Source organism: Rutilus rutilus (genome assembly GCF_951802725.1).
Source record: "Rutilus rutilus genome assembly, chromosome: 17".
Taxonomy (NCBI): Eukaryota; Metazoa; Chordata; class Actinopteri; order Cypriniformes; family Leuciscidae; genus Rutilus; species Rutilus rutilus.
Genome location: NC_140230.1, coordinates 24,451,512 through 24,468,358, shown reverse-complemented (window position 1 = coordinate 24,468,358; position 16,847 = coordinate 24,451,512). Strand labels below are relative to the sequence as shown.

The window sequence follows — 16,847 nt, the reverse complement described above, 5'->3', positions numbered from 1 at the left end:
TAGTCCAGTGATTTGAATATATGACACTTTGTTCAGTATTCTTGTGAAATAATTGATGATATACCGTATGTAGGCCTATTCTTAAACTTTCTGATATTGGCCCGAGCATTAGAGCATAATTCATTGTAGAAGTTAATAGAAAGTTTTAACAATTAAAGATAATATTAGTTTAACAATGGTGATAAAAGAAAATTAAAACGTTTTTTTGTTCTGATAATAATGTAAAATACTTAAATTTTCATTTACATTCAATGCTTTCAACATGCAGTTCTGGTTAGAGGTGGAGTTAGGAGTTAAAATTCACTTTTATCACACTCACAGATATTTTCCCTTTTTCCAGGCACATTTTTTAGACAAGTATGACAACATTCTAACCAAATACGTCAGATTTTCAAAACAAAGTGACTCATGTCTGTGGTTTTACATTTTGGCCTTTTTATGTAGCATTTGCTTGTGTCTTATTCAGTAAGACATGATGAGAAACATACGTGTTATTAAATTTGGACTAAATTATGAATTACTGCATGGCTTGTTGTTTCATTTCTATTGGTGATACTAGCACAACTAAAGGAGGAAGGGGGGACTATTTATAAAGGAGTGTAACCAACGTGTAACACAACTCTGAGCATGTGTTTCTGTCTATCAAATATACCGACTGACACACACACACACACACACACACACACACACGGGGTGTCCCCCAGATATCTTTCAGTACTGATCTCCTCTGCCATTTGTGAGACAGACTAACTCGGCACTCTTAACTTTTGGAGAAGGTCTCATTTTTGCCTTTTTAAATTCTTGTTTTGTTTATTGCTTGTTTGTTTTATTAGTGCAGTGAAACCCACTCTGCTTCACCTTTTCTTTTCCACACCCCTGGATCTTTTTCCTCCTCTGTTTGGATTCTAAAACTTCTCAGTCTGGTACTTTCTTGATTCAGAAAGCTCTCCTTTCCCTCTCTCTTCTCCTGGTCCCCCATCCCTTGTAGTGGTTCCTTTTTTTCTGTCCTTTTCTCTGGCTATGCACCATGCTGTCCTCCCCTACTGTGATCCTTCAGCCCTATGGACTCCCTGTTTACCCCCAGACAGCCTCCTGCTACCCCAGCATTGTACAGGTAAACGTGTCCCTTTCTCTATCTGTCTCTTCCTCTTTCACACTTTCTCTGGAATAGTTTTTTTTACATTTATTTATCTACTTACTTATTTTAATTTAATTTTAATTTATAGATTTAATTGTTTATTTATTTTTAAGAATTTTAAGAACTTTCCTTGTGAAGTTTCTGTCACATGTCTGGTAAAATGTTGAACAAATCAACCAATCACTGAGCAGCAAGAGGCTTTCCTTTGTACTAAAGTAAACGGTCGTCCACTAGTGGTTCTGCAGTGAGGACATGAAAGGCGTTTTTGTCTCTGTCAGTGAAGGACGCTGCGTCCCTCTTTTAGTTATATTTGTCCCTGAGAGGTGGCAAGCTGAAAACAGGTTCAGTGTGTGTGTGTGTGTGTGTGTGTGTGTGTGTGTGTGTGTGTGTGTGTGTGAGAGAGAAAGATTCCAGGACAGCTGATAAACGGTGTGCCTGCTCTTTCTCCCCGTCACACTCGCTGTATTTTTAGTCTGTTCTCACTGCCGATTCCTTCAAACATACAGATTAGAGATATAGAAATAGATGTAGAGTCTCAGATTGCCTCATTGTTATACACAGTGATAGATTATATCTAAAGCGTAGGATTTATGAGATGAGCTCGTAATCACGACTTCAGAAGTGGGAAGTAGGAAATTTCCGATAGCACGTGAAGGCAGCATTAATTAACATTAATTAGGAATTTTCTTAGTTGCTTCTGCTACCTTGAAGGAATAGTTCACCAAAAAAATAAAATTCTGTCATCATTTACTCACCCTGAAGTTGTTTCAAACCTGTCTGATTTTTTTTTCTTCTGCTGAACACAAAAGAAGATATTTTGAAGAATGTTGGTAACCAAGCAGCCATTGACTTCCATAGTATGGAAAATAAACAAATAAAGTGTTTGGTTATCGACATTCTTCAAAATATCTTCTTTTGTGTACAGCAGAAGAAAGAAATTCAGACAGGTTTGGAACAACATGAGGGTGAGTAGGCTAAAATGATGACAGAATTTTCTTATGGAATGTTATAGCCTACATATACTATATTAGAAAAGCAAACACTTGCACACATTGTATAATTTGTCCTCTTATGTTTATGTGTGCATTCATTAATGGATCAATGAATATGTTTGGAATAATGTGCAGTCATTATCATAAAATAATCCCCCCAAAAGACCATGATGTGAATCTGAGGAGTAATGTATCATCTTAAAATGGTTTATTTTGCAATAATAACTTGCATAGGCTAACCAATATTGCATGGCTAATAAAGAAATACATTTATGTAAAATGCTGATTTGAGTTAAAGAGAGTGAAATAATGTTAATACTTGGAATATTCTCATTTTAATATTGCTTTGGATCAGTTAATTGAAATAAACCTGAAATAAAATGAAATATACTTATTTGATGAAAAACTTAATCTTAAATGACTTAAAATATATATCAATTTGAGTTTTAGTTTTTAATAGCACATAATAAAATGACAAAAACTAAAATGTACAAATAAAAGCTACTTTAAAATAAACAATATAACAGTATATTAATAATAAAAAAATAACACTGCTTTGGACAAAACTGATATTGTTTAGCAGTCAATATATAAATATCTCTGATCCCAGAATTCCACAGTTGGCCAACTAGAATCAAGTATTCCAAAGAGCTTTGTAATACATGAGTATAGACTACATACACAGTTCTTGTCATCAGGACTGTGTGTGTGTGTTTGAATGATCCCACAGCTGTTAGATGAGCACCTGGCATCCTGCCGCTGATCTTTAACCCCGAACCTGACAGCTGAAGAGGCCACAGTGTGTGTGAGGGGGAAGAAATCTCGTGTCAGTGTGCCTGAAAAGACCCTTTATCTGCTAAATAGAGGCATTGTTTAAATACTCTTACAGTAACAAAGAATTAGGATGGCAAACTGAACAGTTTATGTTCAGATCGCGCAAGATGGCGTTTTTGAACAATTTTATCATGATTATTATGATTGTTCTCCACAACCCGTGTGCCAGAACATGGTTTGGTATTGTTTATTTAAGTTATTCTGTTGCGAACAAAAGCAGTACTTGTTAAATAAAGCTTCCAAAGTCTAAAGGTACTTGAAGTCTGGCATGCACTTCTTAATTTTGATCTTTGATTTGGTTTGCGGCCAGCAACAACAGCACACCGAGTGACATTTTGAGTCAGCAATCTGTAGTGTTTCAGTTTGCAGGTCTGACAACACCTGTTGCATCTCGTAAATCTTGTTAAGGGGTATCAAGTTGTTCCCGGGGTTTTTTTTTTTTTAAGAATGAAAGTATATATATACTGTACAGTGGTTACAGAAAACATTGTAATTATGGTATATAATACCACAATGCTGATTAGCTGTGATGAGAAACTGACACTGATGCAACACGAAACCTTTGTTTCTTTTGAAGGAATCTAAGTGTAGCTGTGATATTGAATCAGCGCCGTGTCTTTTAGTGTCACAGTTTATCAGTGAAGTCTAAATTTACTCTGCCTTATCTGCTTGGTGATAAAGAGTAAACACTATGTGTAAAACAAATTACATAAAATTTGTGGCTAAAGTTGCTGCCTCAAATTTTTAAGTACAATCACCTTGGTCAAAGTCATCCCACCTTAAATTACATTAAACTGACTTAAAAAATGAGTTGAATCTTGTATAACATAAAAAAAAAGTTGAAAATTGCTGCACTTATTTTGAGTTAAGCGATGTAAAACCATATGTTGTCATAACTTATTAATCATATAATTTTTTACAGTGTAGAAGAAAGTGTGTGAAGAGCTTCATATCAGCTTTATCTATTATTTTGCCAATCATTTTATTTTGCCTATTTTATTTTTGAAACCTAAAACCTTTTTATAAAGATCTTTTTTTGTCACAAAACACCAAAGCTTGACAACACTATCAATATAATTACAATTTCTGCATAAAATATGTTATAGTTTATATTTGAGTGAATTTAATGTCTTAAGTTTCCACATTTCATGCATTTTTTGTTCTATGTTTGACCGAACAGTTATTTTAATGTGTTTGTGTGATCTTACCTGTTTTTACCTTATCTGTTTTATACACACTGTTACACACTTTCAATAGTCACAGAAATCTGGTTGGTCTGGTATAAATAAATCAAGGTCATTGTATTCCATGCATTGAACGTGCTTAAGATCACTGAGTTTTACAGAGCAGGAACATTGAGGAGTTTGTATGTAAGAATCAACTTTTTGAATCCAAAAAGTGTGTCTACAGTGTAGGAGGGGGAAATGGGTTGATGATTGACATGAACAAATGAACACAGCTGGCGTAAAGACCCCCCTTTAGACAGGTTTGGTGCTCTGTGATTGGTGGGTTCGAGGGACTTATGGTGTGGTGGGCGGGTGAAAGCTTTGCATTAAAAGCATGCTTCAGTTGTTGGTGAGTATTGGGCCGCCTGTGGAATGTACTGAAGGGGTGAGATACATCATTTATACTACATTTATACTCCTTTTTTATAAATTGCGTCTTTGCTAAGACTTGTATGTGATGTCTATTTTAGCTGTGTTTAGTACTTATGATATGTGATGTGCAGTATGCATTTCTGTAAACAGACTGTAACAGGCTTTTTAATTCTAGTTGGTAAATTCAGGTCAGTTTTATTTGGCATTTTTTAAAGTAAATTTTTGCTATCTTCCAGAAAGTATTTTTGTGAAAAAACGAATAAGAGTACTTATATTGAATATGAAGGCCTACTTAAATCAAAATATGAAAAAATCCTGCATTTAAAGGGATAGTTCCCCCAAAATGAAAATTGAGTCATCATTTACTCATCCTCATGTCCAAACCTGTATGAGTTTATTTCTTCTGCTGGACACAAAAGATATTTTGAAGAATGCTGGTATAGACAATTGATGGATCCCATTAACTTCCATTGTTTTTTTTATTCCTAATATGGAAATCAATGGAATCCATCAATGGTCTAGTTACCATCATTCTTTAAAATATCTTCTTTTGTGTTCAGCAGAAGAAATAAACTCATACAGGTTTGGAACAACATGAGGGTGAGTAAATGATGACACAATTTTCATTTTTGGGGGAACACCAGATCTTTTCTCTAATTTTACCTAATTCTTAAACAGTTTATGAACAGTTTGAACAGAACTTATATATTTCTGTTAGTAAACAACATCTCTATCTCATTATAGGGTGCCGCCGCCCAAGAGGCGGGGCCAGGCAGTGGTGATCCTTCACTTCCTCAGGTCTATGCCCAACCCCCTTCATACCCTCCACCTGGACAAGCCCCACCCACACCTGCTGCCCGACTGCCACCCCTCGATTTCACTGCTGCCCACCCAAACCCTGAATATGCAGATCATCATCAATTGAGAGTCTATCAAGGCCCTCAGCACGACGGGACGGAGTCTATACCTGCCAATAACACAGTAAGATTGATTGCCTGATCAATAAATGACTGGATAAAGAGTGTTTTAGAGAAGAATATGATCTTAAACATCAGTTAACACAGGGAAGTATCTAAAGTAGAGAAATAACTTAAAAAATAGAAATAGCTTTAAAGTGAAAATGCATTTGTTAGTTTACGCAAAAATTTTAATATTACACAAAACAAAAAAAACAAGTGAATATATAAATCAAGCACAAACATTTATTTAAATAATCTAATTCTGCAACAGTCAAGCAGTGCCCATATGAGTATAAACAATTATTATTTTACAGTGGGCAACACTATGCAACTGCTGTGAATTCTGTATACACACAGTAAAATCAGCGTATATTCAGATGTATTTGCGTCAGAGAAGGTATGTCAGGAATATGTATGGGCTGTTGATATATAATCTCATGCTTCGGTCCTCTGGGATCTCCTGTCTGAGCTAAAAATATCTCTCCTTTACACATCCTTCCTTTGCCTTGTCCATGTATGGCAATTCAGCTGGCTCAGGGCACCATATAGAGTATTTAAGTTTACTATGGAAGAAAAACTTCCCTCTTCTTCTGGTCTCTAGTTCTCTTTTCAAGGAACGTTTAAATTTTGAAGTTTTAATCTTAAATGTTTATATACTATGCTTTAATAAGCAGAAATGTTATGTTTATCTAATTCATTCTTCTCTGTATTTACATAGTAATAGATTCTGAGTAATGTGTTGATATACTGTAGGGGTTTTCAAAATGGGAATCCAGGAACCAAAATGTATTTTAGGTTAGGTTTTAAGTTAACAAGCTAACTTAAGATATATAGGATAATATTATGGATTCCCCCTTCCATATGTAAAGTGCTTTCAGTACCTAAAGTGCTATATAAATGTAACAAATTATTATTATTATTATGTGTATACATAGGCTATAATTTGATATTATTACTGTTTAATTTGCATTCTTGCCTGGTTGAAATTCACCAGATTAATTTACCATTATTAAAATTGTAATTTAGTTAATTTAGTGTATTAGTTTAGATGATTTTAGTAAAAAAATTAACAGTAAGAAATGATAATAATTATATATATATAGCCAACTTATCACAAAGTAAATATTCTCCAGATAATATAATAATAATATGCTTTGGCTTCAGTAAAGACAATATCATTTTGTACGTTGCATGTTGTAACATATAATATGACGCTTAATATTTGAAATACATGAAATGATATAGCTGTTTATATTTTAGCATGATGATAATCATATTTTTGAGTTCATGGCATCAAAAAGTTTGAAAACCCCGAAAATATATCCCCAGTGAATCAACCTGAGATACATTCATTTAGTTGAATAACTCAAATAAATTAGTATTACTATGACTGTGACTTTTTTTTAGTTTTTCAGTGTGGTCAATGCAATGAAATGCATTTACTAATATTTTTAAGGCACCAGTACTGTAATGCCAGTCATGAGCCCAGATGTAAATATTGTCTGTAATTCTGTAAATCTGTAATTGCTGAAATATTGTCTCTTGGACCCATGCCATAACTTTAAGTTCTTTAATGTGTCACCATGGACATGTATGATGTGTTTTTTTAGAATGTGTTTTGGGTCATAACTAATGGCTCATCGGGTATAGTAGAGGGCCATTTTAAGTTTAACAAAGGAATTGTGGGAAGGACTGAGAGTAATAATTTCACAATGAAAGTTTTTTTTTTTTTTCACTGAAAAAGTTCATGCAATGAGTTCTCTCTTTCTCTGTCACACCATCTTCTGTCCACATTGCTTATATCACTAGAGAGCGCCAGATATTGGGACTATGAGACGCCGCCGTGGAGGGAGGGGTCAAGGGGGGGAGTCAGACGGGATGACCCCTCCCCCCTCATCTATGTTAACCAGGTCCAGTTCAGAAAAGCACTCTGCATCGTGACGTGATATCATCACATACCTTCCCATCACACCTTCCCTCAATCTGTCACTTTTCCCAAAACCCTCCCTGGCCTGTGTCTCTGTATGAATGTAATGATGATGATGATTCAACAGTATTTTCTGTGTGACTGTCTGCTGTCGTAGTCATTACAGCTAGCAATCAGCCCGGCCAGCTCAGAGTTAACCATAACCATGATCTGTTTGTGTGTGTGTGTGGATGTGTGTGTGTGTGTGTGTGTGTGTGTGTGTGTGTGTGTGTGTCTGTGCGTAAATCTCTCCTACCTCTTTCTTCCTTATTAATACACTGTTCTGTGTTGGTTCCAAAAATGGCACAATGTTGCAGTTTTGCAATCAGCCTGTAAAATGATATGCTGAAATGCGTAAGCTGCTTGAATTCCCCTGTTTAGAGCTTCTGTCTTTTACTTTCAGTTTTGGGGTTCACTCGGTTCTTGACCCTTCCTTACCTTCTTGCCCCATCAGAACCCATCATTTCTACTTTTGTGCTCTTTTTATTGTGATGATTCTGTAGATTGTAGAGTTGAGGGAACACTAAGGAGGGTTAGTCATCACAGTGGAATTTATTTATAGGAATTATGCAACTTCTGGTGAAATGCACTGAAAATGATGAATTAAAATTTCTGGCTGAGACTGATAAACAATACATATTTTTATGTTATGGGCAACAACCGATTAATGGCAGATAATATAAATTATATTTTGATAAATACATTTTGAGAAGTATACAGTCTGAATCAGTCCTCTAGAGGAGGGACCTCTGGGATGATGGTTAGATAAAATAAATAAATAATAAATAAAAAATGTATGTAGAATCAAAGGAAGGGAACATGATGAACCGAATGCACCCCCTTTTTCTGCCCACATTAGAGCTGTTTTGTTGCCCTTTACCCTTTATACCTATTATATCAGATTGCAGATCTGTAATGGATGAGTTAAAGCAGAGGTCATTTAGCCCGTCTGCTTTAACTTTTTCCATCATTATAAAATAGATATGGAATTGGCCATCTGTCTGTCCTTCTTTCCCGTTCTAATGACTCTATCATTTGCATAACAATTTTTTCCACTGCTTTGAGATTCACTTCACATAATGCGTTGTGCCCTCACATTTCCTTTTTTTTTACCTAAACTTCTTTTTGACCTTTATCACCATTTTCCCTTCCTCTTTTTCACCATTTTCCCTTTCACTCCTCTACTTTGTCACGCTATGCTCGCCTACTCTTTTTCTTCTAGCTATTGGCTCTTTCTGTTTTTGAACATTTTTAATACACTTTCTTTTGACTTCTTAATCCATTTTTTAATGGTAACAGTTTTGTGCCGTTTGGTGAGGTAGGCTGTGCAGACATACGAACTGGCATCGTGATGCATTGTGGGATAGTGTATGTGTTGGGTTTGAAGCACAAAACACTCCTATGTATTGATCTGCATGGGGGCATTTTATTCACAGTCATGTACAATCAGTGCAATAGGAAATGCTGTGTAACCATGCATTACATATGACAATATTTCAGTTGCAGCACACAGAAAGTTACACGTTGTTAAGTATGCTAGTAATCTTTAATGACTTAAAAAGCTGGTATTGACTTCACTGAAGTTAAAATGGACTGTGCTCTATTTTCAAATGCAAATTGTGTTTTTTATGTCTAACAGGCATGTACTTAGACAGCTCACTAAAATGGGAACTTGTTCACATTTCCTCACTTTTGCTTGAGAGGAATCACTGGATGAGGAATGCTCCTTTACGTTTTGTTGTGGTCACTTTATAAAACCAGTTTTCTCCCAATAAAATGTTAGATTGCAGTAAGTTTAATAAGAGATCTTATACCATAGATAAGAACTAAAGGTTTGTTGTCATGAAATGCATACTAATGTTTTTTTCTATTCTTCTCTTTAACTTCCTCCTCACTCTTTCTATGTCTGTTCCCTCTTTCTGCTCCAAAATTTTCTCCCTTCCCTATCTTTCATTCCTGTCACCCTCATAGGATGATTCTTTGGCACCTGTAACATCGGACCCACAGTCTCTTACTGTGGCATCTGGAAGTGGAACAGGAAGTGGAAGTGAGGAGGAAGGAGCTGGGAAGGCCCAACCCAAAAGGCTCCATGTTTCCAATATCCCCTTTAGGTTTCGGGACCCAGACCTGAGGCAGATGTTTGGGGTAAGAGCATATGCGTTTGTCCCAAATGTAATGCATAACTCTTTTTTTTTTTTTTTTGGGCTATTAAATATCGCCCAACAATGAACATTCAGTTATCATTTACTCAGTCTCATGTCATTCCAGATCTGTATGACTTTCTTCTGCAGAGCGCAAAAGAAGATGTTTTGAGAAATGTTTGAACATTTTTATATACAATTAAAGTCGATGAGGTTTAAAATAACATTCGAACCACCTGACTTTCATTGTATGGACAAAAACAAATACTAAGATATTTTTCAAAGTATCTTCTTTTGTACTTAACAGAAGAAAGAAATTCATACAGGTTTGGAACAACATGAGAGTTAGTAAATGATGCTCATTTTTGGGTGAACTATCCCTTCAGCTAAACCCATTTCCATATGTGTAACTGTTTAGTCAATATATGTTTTGTTTTTTTCTATCTCTCAGCAATTTGGCAAGATTCTAGATGTGGAGATCATCTTTAATGAGAGAGGGTCAAAGGTCAGTATGTCTAGCAGTTGTGTTGAGTTAGTCACTTCTTTATTTGAGTTTCAACTCTGATTCATTTTGATTTCAATCCTTTCTTTAGGGTTTTGGATTTGTGACATTCGAGAGTGCAGTGGAGGCAGATAGAGCGAGAGAGAAGCTCAACGGAACGATCGTCGAGGGAAGGAAGATTGAGGTATGTGGATAAGTTACTGTGTTAGGGAGAAGGTGCAACTAAACAACTAAATGACTCTGATCCTCAGGTGAATAATGCCACAGCGAGGGTGGTAACAAAAAAGCCCCAGACGCCATTAGTGAACGGTGAGCTTCCTTCATAATGTTCTGCCAAAAAAAACTTGTAACTCATTGTTACTAGTATAAAAATAAAGGGTTGATAGAATTCAGCTCTCACTTATTTGTCTATTCCTGTAGCTGCTGGGTGGAAAATCAATCAAGTAATGGGGGCCATGTACGCCCCGGAACTTTACACAGGTATGGGTATTTTTAATCCTAACCTTTATTCCATTTTCGAATTAAAAAATGTATTGGTTATCAGAAATGTCCTGTCCTAAATTGACTTTAGAACATGTGATTTTTTGTTTTGCCCTCTGATATTCACTCTTTGGGTTTAATAGTCGCCAGCTTCCCTTATGCTGTTCCCACACCGACCTTGGCCTATAGAGGCTCTGGCCTTCGTGGACGTGGTCGGGCAGTCTACAATACAATCCGCTCCGCTGCAGCCGCAGCCACACCAGCTGCAGTACCAGCCTATCCCGGGTCAGTCACTCTCTCAGTGGCCATGTTATGACTACAAAACGTTTAGTTAGTATTTACACTATACTGGAATTATTGAACTCATTTTATTATATAATATACATTAAATGAAATGAAACTTTCATTAAATGTGAATTTAATTTTAAATGTATATGATTTAATTTTATTTATGGCGTTATGTAATGTGCCTACTTTCTATCTCCTGCAGAGTGGTGTATCAGGACGGATTGTATGGTGCCGAGGTCTATGTACGTTACCAGTCAACCTTTACCTTTGTTCCAGCACATTTCTGAGAGTTTACCGTTACTTGGTGTAGTCAGATCTAGCCTTAACCATAAAGTACTTACCCAACCATAGGTTTAAGTTCTTTAGGAATGAAAAGACACATCTAGGCCTACATAGAAATGTGATTGCTTAAAATGAAAGTCATGAGATGCGTTACATATGCAGTGGTGGTGAGTGTGGTCATTAGCTGGAAAAGAACAAGAGGATGTGACTCATCATGCACATGCAATCCAGGATCCTGCAAAAGCCTAAATATAGATTTCTAGGTGAAATGTCCACTGAAAGGACTCATCCAGGTTTATATGATGGCTGACTCCTAACACAATCAAATTTAAACCTACCTGGAAACTTTATGTTGAATTTTAAAATCCAAGCACAAAGCATTTTCTGATGCACTGAAGGTTTCGCTGATAACACCAGAGTGCTCCATGAGGACTGTCCCTCTAGCAAACAGGTTTTGCAATTGAAATAGTTTTCTGAATGAATAGCAATGCAATTCTTTAAACTTCCTGTCTTTAGGGAGGATATCCAGCTACATATCGAGTGGCCCAGTCAGCCTCAGCAGCTGCAACAGCCACATACAGTGATGGGTAAGAACATCCATCTATCTATCTATCTATCTATCTTTTTACAGAAAATCTGAGGTGCTTTCCTTACTGATTTTCTCCTGTCATTTCCTGTTACGTCATGCTGTTCACCTTCTTTTTTTCTCTGTTCATTTTCTGCTGTGGTTCAAATGCTGTTTTAGCTCCTATCTGGTTTGGATCTATCTATCCATCCACCCATCCATCCATCTTTTCTTATTTTTTTATTTATTTTTATTTTTAAGATACGGAAGAGTCTATACTACAGCAACAGACCCCTACCATCACTCAGTGGGACCCACCACCACTTATGGAGTTGGAACAATGGTAAGTTACTGAAAAATTGCGTATGGCGAGTACTTGTTGTACCGATTGATATGACAGAATGTCTGATTTATTCTGTTTTGTTTACAGGCAAGTTTGTACCGTGGAGGCTACAACCGATTTACTCCGTACTGAACGAAAACTACTCTTTGACTCACTTCTGCTTATATTGACTGGGAAATGATGAGACTTCATGAACCACTGTCTTCAGAGGAACCATTTGACCTTAAGATTGTAAATACTGCTGATATTTATTGAGGAAAAAAGACAAATCCAGCCTGAAAATATAATTATTTATATTTAGGGACTTTTTATTTAATTCCTAATTTAAGAAAATATCCCATCAAAAAAGAAAAGTACATACATACTCATCAGACTGCACAGTGTCTAGCTCATTATGGTGTTGTTGTTATCTACAGTACATACTGATACTATCATAATAGTGCCATGATCTGGAAGTCATCATGTGCTCATAAAGCCTCACAGGTAGATGACAGGCTTCACCAAGCGGCCCAACACTGTAATTTTATTACAACCTCTGGATCTGTTGCACTGCTGAATGCTGATTTTATACAATAGACAAAGACAAATAGCCTACCTCTAGTGGAACTTCCCCCTGAGAGAAATACAAAACTCTGAACTTGTCTAGTATGTATAGGACGGTGTGTGTGTTTGTTGGAGTTTCTTTGGAGTGTTTGAGTGTGTGTAATTTTTCTGCTGTCACAAGCATTACTGTGAGATACAGCAATGGCACTGGGGTGGGTGATATTTTTCTCACAATGTATCTACCTCTGAGCTAAACATCTCTTTATTATATCTATCTATCTATCTATCTATCTATCTATCTATCTATCTATCTATCTATCTATCTATCTATCTATCTTTTTACAAAAAATCTGAGGTGCTTTCCTTACTGATTTTCTCCTGTCATTTCCTGTTACGTCATGCTGTTCACCTTCTTTTTTTCTCTGTTCATTTTCTGCTGTGATTCAAATGCTGTTTTTGCTTCAGCATATTACTTTTGTATTCTTATTCTGTCTTTATTCTTCTCTTTTACCACTTTCAACTTCTTTTTTTATGCTTCTTTTATCCTCTTTTGTGCTTTATTTCCCATTACTGTCTGCTTTTAATGACTTTCTTCTTTCTTAAAGGCTTAGTAGTGCATTAATGTCTGCTTAAGATCATTTTTAAATTCCAAATTACTGATTCAAAAATTAATCAAAATGTATGAATCAAAAGACTATTTAGATGTTTTCTCTCTCTCTCTAGGGAACTGTTCTGTGCCTTTCTTTCTTTCTTTCTTTGGCTGGTTGGCATGATTGTTTACTTTTACTATTAAATGTTAGTGTCCCCACTTTTAATATTAAATTTTTATTCTCACACAAGTCATGCCATCTTATTTCCATTTTACTGTTTTTCTATCTCTCATTTCTTCTCTGGGGTGATATTGTTGTTGTGCACATGCTTTCACTCATGTATATGTCTGTGATCTATCTTATTATCTGATTGTTACTCTTCCTTCACTTTGACTCTCACTACGCTTTTAAGGCTTATTTAATATTCTTACAGCTGATTTCTTTTCTCCTGTCTTCTTTCTTTTCTCCTGTCTTCTTTCTTTTCACCTATTTTTCAAATTTTTCCTCACTTCCTTTCTGCTCTGTGTTCTTTGCTTTTGCATTTTACCTGTTTGTTATCTTTTAGATTTCCGTGCATTTCTCTTAGTGTTGTTTGCAGAGTTTATTTTCCTTAGTTTAGTTCACTTAATAATTTCCTTCTCTCTTTCTTCCAGACAGTTTGATTATTATTTTATCTCACATCCATTATAGGACCCTATAATGTCATTGCTGTATCTTTTTTTTTTTTTTTTTCTCAACTCACTGAAGTGTAAGCTTTAACTCTGTGGTTGAATTGTACATTAAAAGAGTTTAATGATGTTTAAGATTTGTGTCTGATCATTGAGCAGTAATTTTGAAACATGACAGCAAATAACACTTTTCACACACCTTCTCAGATTTCAAGTTTTTTTTTCTTTATGTTCACTTTAGTCTTTTTCTCATGTAGCGGATCACTGGTCACACCACAGCCTTTTTTAAGGTGTTTACTGCAAGCATACAATGGGACAGGTTTACAACAATCATCTCTCTGTTTCATAATCTCTACTCAGAATGCTTCACTCAGACAAGGGTGGATTAGTGTAATGTGAGACACTTTCTAATGTGGGACACCTAAGCTTCAGTGCATTTAACTCTTCTTAAACAACATCAAAGGGAACATGATGTTGAATACAAGCAGGGGTGTCAAGTAAATTAAATCACATGACTTTCTGAAAATTATGTCATAAATGCAGCCATGAAAATGATCAAACAGGAAGTACGTTTTGTGAAGTCCATTCAAAGGTCAGTCACATGGGATTTTCTAAATTGTTATCAAATTATATTTGTGATGTATTTGTACAAATGTTGCAATAATATTGTTAAAATCTTATATTTAAAGCAATCTTTGTCGTCACACTTTAGAAAATGTTGTTTTAAAATTGGGACAGCATGATTTGACTAATGTGGGGCAGTCAAATGTTATTCAATTGAGAAAACGAGCATTAAAAGAATAGTTCACTTCACAATGAAAATTCTGTCATAATTTACTCATCCTCAAGTTGTTCCAAACCTGAATGAATTTCATTCTTCTGCTGAACACAAAAGAATATATTTTGAAGAATGTTGGTAGCCAGACAGTTATTTTCCATCAACTGTCTTTCCATCTTTAAGTGAACCATTCCTTTAAGAAATTTAAATGCCATAGCCTATGTATTTTTGTTAAAATGTTGGGCTTATAATGCAGAAATATTATTTGTTTTAAGATCAGGATTCAAAACCTAGACCAGAGGACAATGGGATCCTGGGCCATGCAAGGACTGCTTATTTCTGTGTTTTTATCATTACAGTTTGCCTAACACATGATTTTGAAAAAACATGTTCCATATTCTTACCATGTTTAGAGTAGTAGTTTAATAGTTTTAAAGACATTCAATGTTCCAAAGTTTAAATCTTTTAAGAAATAATTTTTGCTATTTATTAACGACAATTTTAAATATTTGACTTACATGTTTGTTTTTATTATTGTTGCTGCCAGAAATCTGACATATTTCTAATAAATTATTTTAAATGGTATTTAAAATACTAAAGCAACGTAATCATTGGCAATTAACTAAAGCTAAAGCATTGAAATCATACATTTAAGGAGAACAGGCTAAGGGTTTCATTCAACCATCCACTTCACCAGCAGCAGCGGGATTCTTCTCCGTGGGAAAGGAGGATGGGGGTCTTCATCCCTGCATTGAATATCGTGGTCTAAATGATAGTATAACAGTCCCATTCAGATTTTATACTAAGCTCGATCTATGTTCCGCCTACAACCTCATTCACATTCGAGAAGGGGACGAATGGAAAACTATCTTCTCCACCAGCAGCGGGCACTACGAATACCTTGTTATGCTGTTAGGCCTGTCCAATAGTCCATCCGTGTTCCAATCCTGCATCAATGACATATTCAGAGACATGTTAAACCAGTGCCTAATCGTATATATTGATGATATCTTGATCTACTTAGACACCATAGAGGAACACATCAAGCAGGTCCGGGCAGTCTTGCAGCACCTCATCAACCACCAACTGTATGCCAAGGTGGAAAAGTGAAAAGTGAGCTCCATCAATCCTCAATTTCCTTCCTTGGTTACATCATCAGTCCTGAAGGAATGTCTATGGACGAGGGAAAGGTACCAGCGGTTCTAAATTGGCCTCAACCCACTACAGTAAAAGAACTACAAAGATTTTGGGGATTTACCAACTTCTATAGAAGATTTATCAGATATTTCAGCTCTGTCGCCGCTCCACTCACTGCCATGGTAAAAGGGGGAATCACCAAGCTTCGCTGGGCTACCGACGCCTTTCAAGCCTTCAATGAACTAAAGAATCGTTTTACCTCTGCTCTCATTCTGCATCATCCTGAGCCCAACGTACCTTTTGTGGTGGAAGTTGACGCATCCAACACTGGCATTGGAGCAATCCTCTCTCAACGCCAAGGTAATCCACCTAAACTCTTCCCATGTGCCTATTACTCCAGAAAACTCACCTCGGCTGAACAGAATTATGATGTGGGCAATCGTGAACTATTAGCTATGAAAGCAGCATTTGAAGAATGGTGACACTGGCTGGAGTGGGCTAGACATTACTTTCTGGTATTAACAGATCATCGCAACCTGAAATACCTACGCTCAGCCAAAAGACTAAATCCCAGACAAGCCGAACCTTTGTTCCCCTAAGACTACGATAAAAGGTAATCCACTGGGTGCACTCCTCCACAAGCTCCGGCCACCCAGGTATCACTACCACATTTCGGCTCTTAAGAAACCGGTTCTGGTGGAAGACTTTACAGGTAGACACCAGCACTTTCGTGAACTCTTGTCACACCTGCTGCAAAAACCCAGACAGACCACAACCAGCAGGACTACTACAACCCCTACCCATCCCACAACGGCCATGGTCCCACATCACCATTGATTTTGTCACCGATCTACCATTCTCTCAGGGTAACGCTACCATATTAACTGTCATTGATTGTTTCTACAAAGCATGTTGACTAATACCACTGTCCATGTCCACCTACAACATGCCATAAACGGGGGTAAAGAGCAAGCTGTCCACCATCCCAATGCACTCCTGGACAGTGGGTGTGGCTTTCAACCCGAGACCTCCACCTTCGATTA

The 16,847-nt window shown here is 36.4% G+C and overlaps 1 protein-coding gene across 1 annotated transcript; it reads left to right on the top strand.

The window, feature by feature from the left end:
* Window positions 1-658: 658 nt before the first annotated feature.
* Window positions 659-12,965, top strand: rbfox1l (RNA binding fox-1 homolog 1, like). Its single transcript, XM_084435646.1, has 12 exons — window positions 659-1,114; window positions 5,307-5,543; window positions 9,459-9,632; window positions 10,080-10,133; window positions 10,222-10,314; window positions 10,382-10,439; window positions 10,551-10,610; window positions 10,754-10,895; window positions 11,101-11,140; window positions 11,697-11,767; window positions 12,007-12,088; window positions 12,176-12,965. The coding sequence occupies exons 1-12, from the start codon at window positions 1,028-1,030 to the stop codon at window positions 12,218-12,220; spliced, it is 1,143 nt and encodes a 380-aa protein (XP_084291772.1). The 5' UTR covers window positions 659-1,027; the 3' UTR covers window positions 12,221-12,965.
* Window positions 12,966-16,847: the final 3,882 nt, after the last annotated feature.

Coding starts and splice junctions, on each gene's coding strand:
- rbfox1l (XM_084435646.1), top strand. CDS start 1,028: ATGCTGTCCTCCCCTACTGTGATCCTTCAGCCCTATGGACTCCCTGTT. Junction 1,115..5,306: donor GCTACCCCAGCATTGTACAG/GTAAACGTGTCC, acceptor ATCTCATTATAG/GGTGCCGCCGCCCAAGAGGC. Junction 10,896..11,100: donor GCAGTACCAGCCTATCCCGG/GTCAGTCACTCT, acceptor TATCTCCTGCAG/AGTGGTGTATCAGGACGGAT.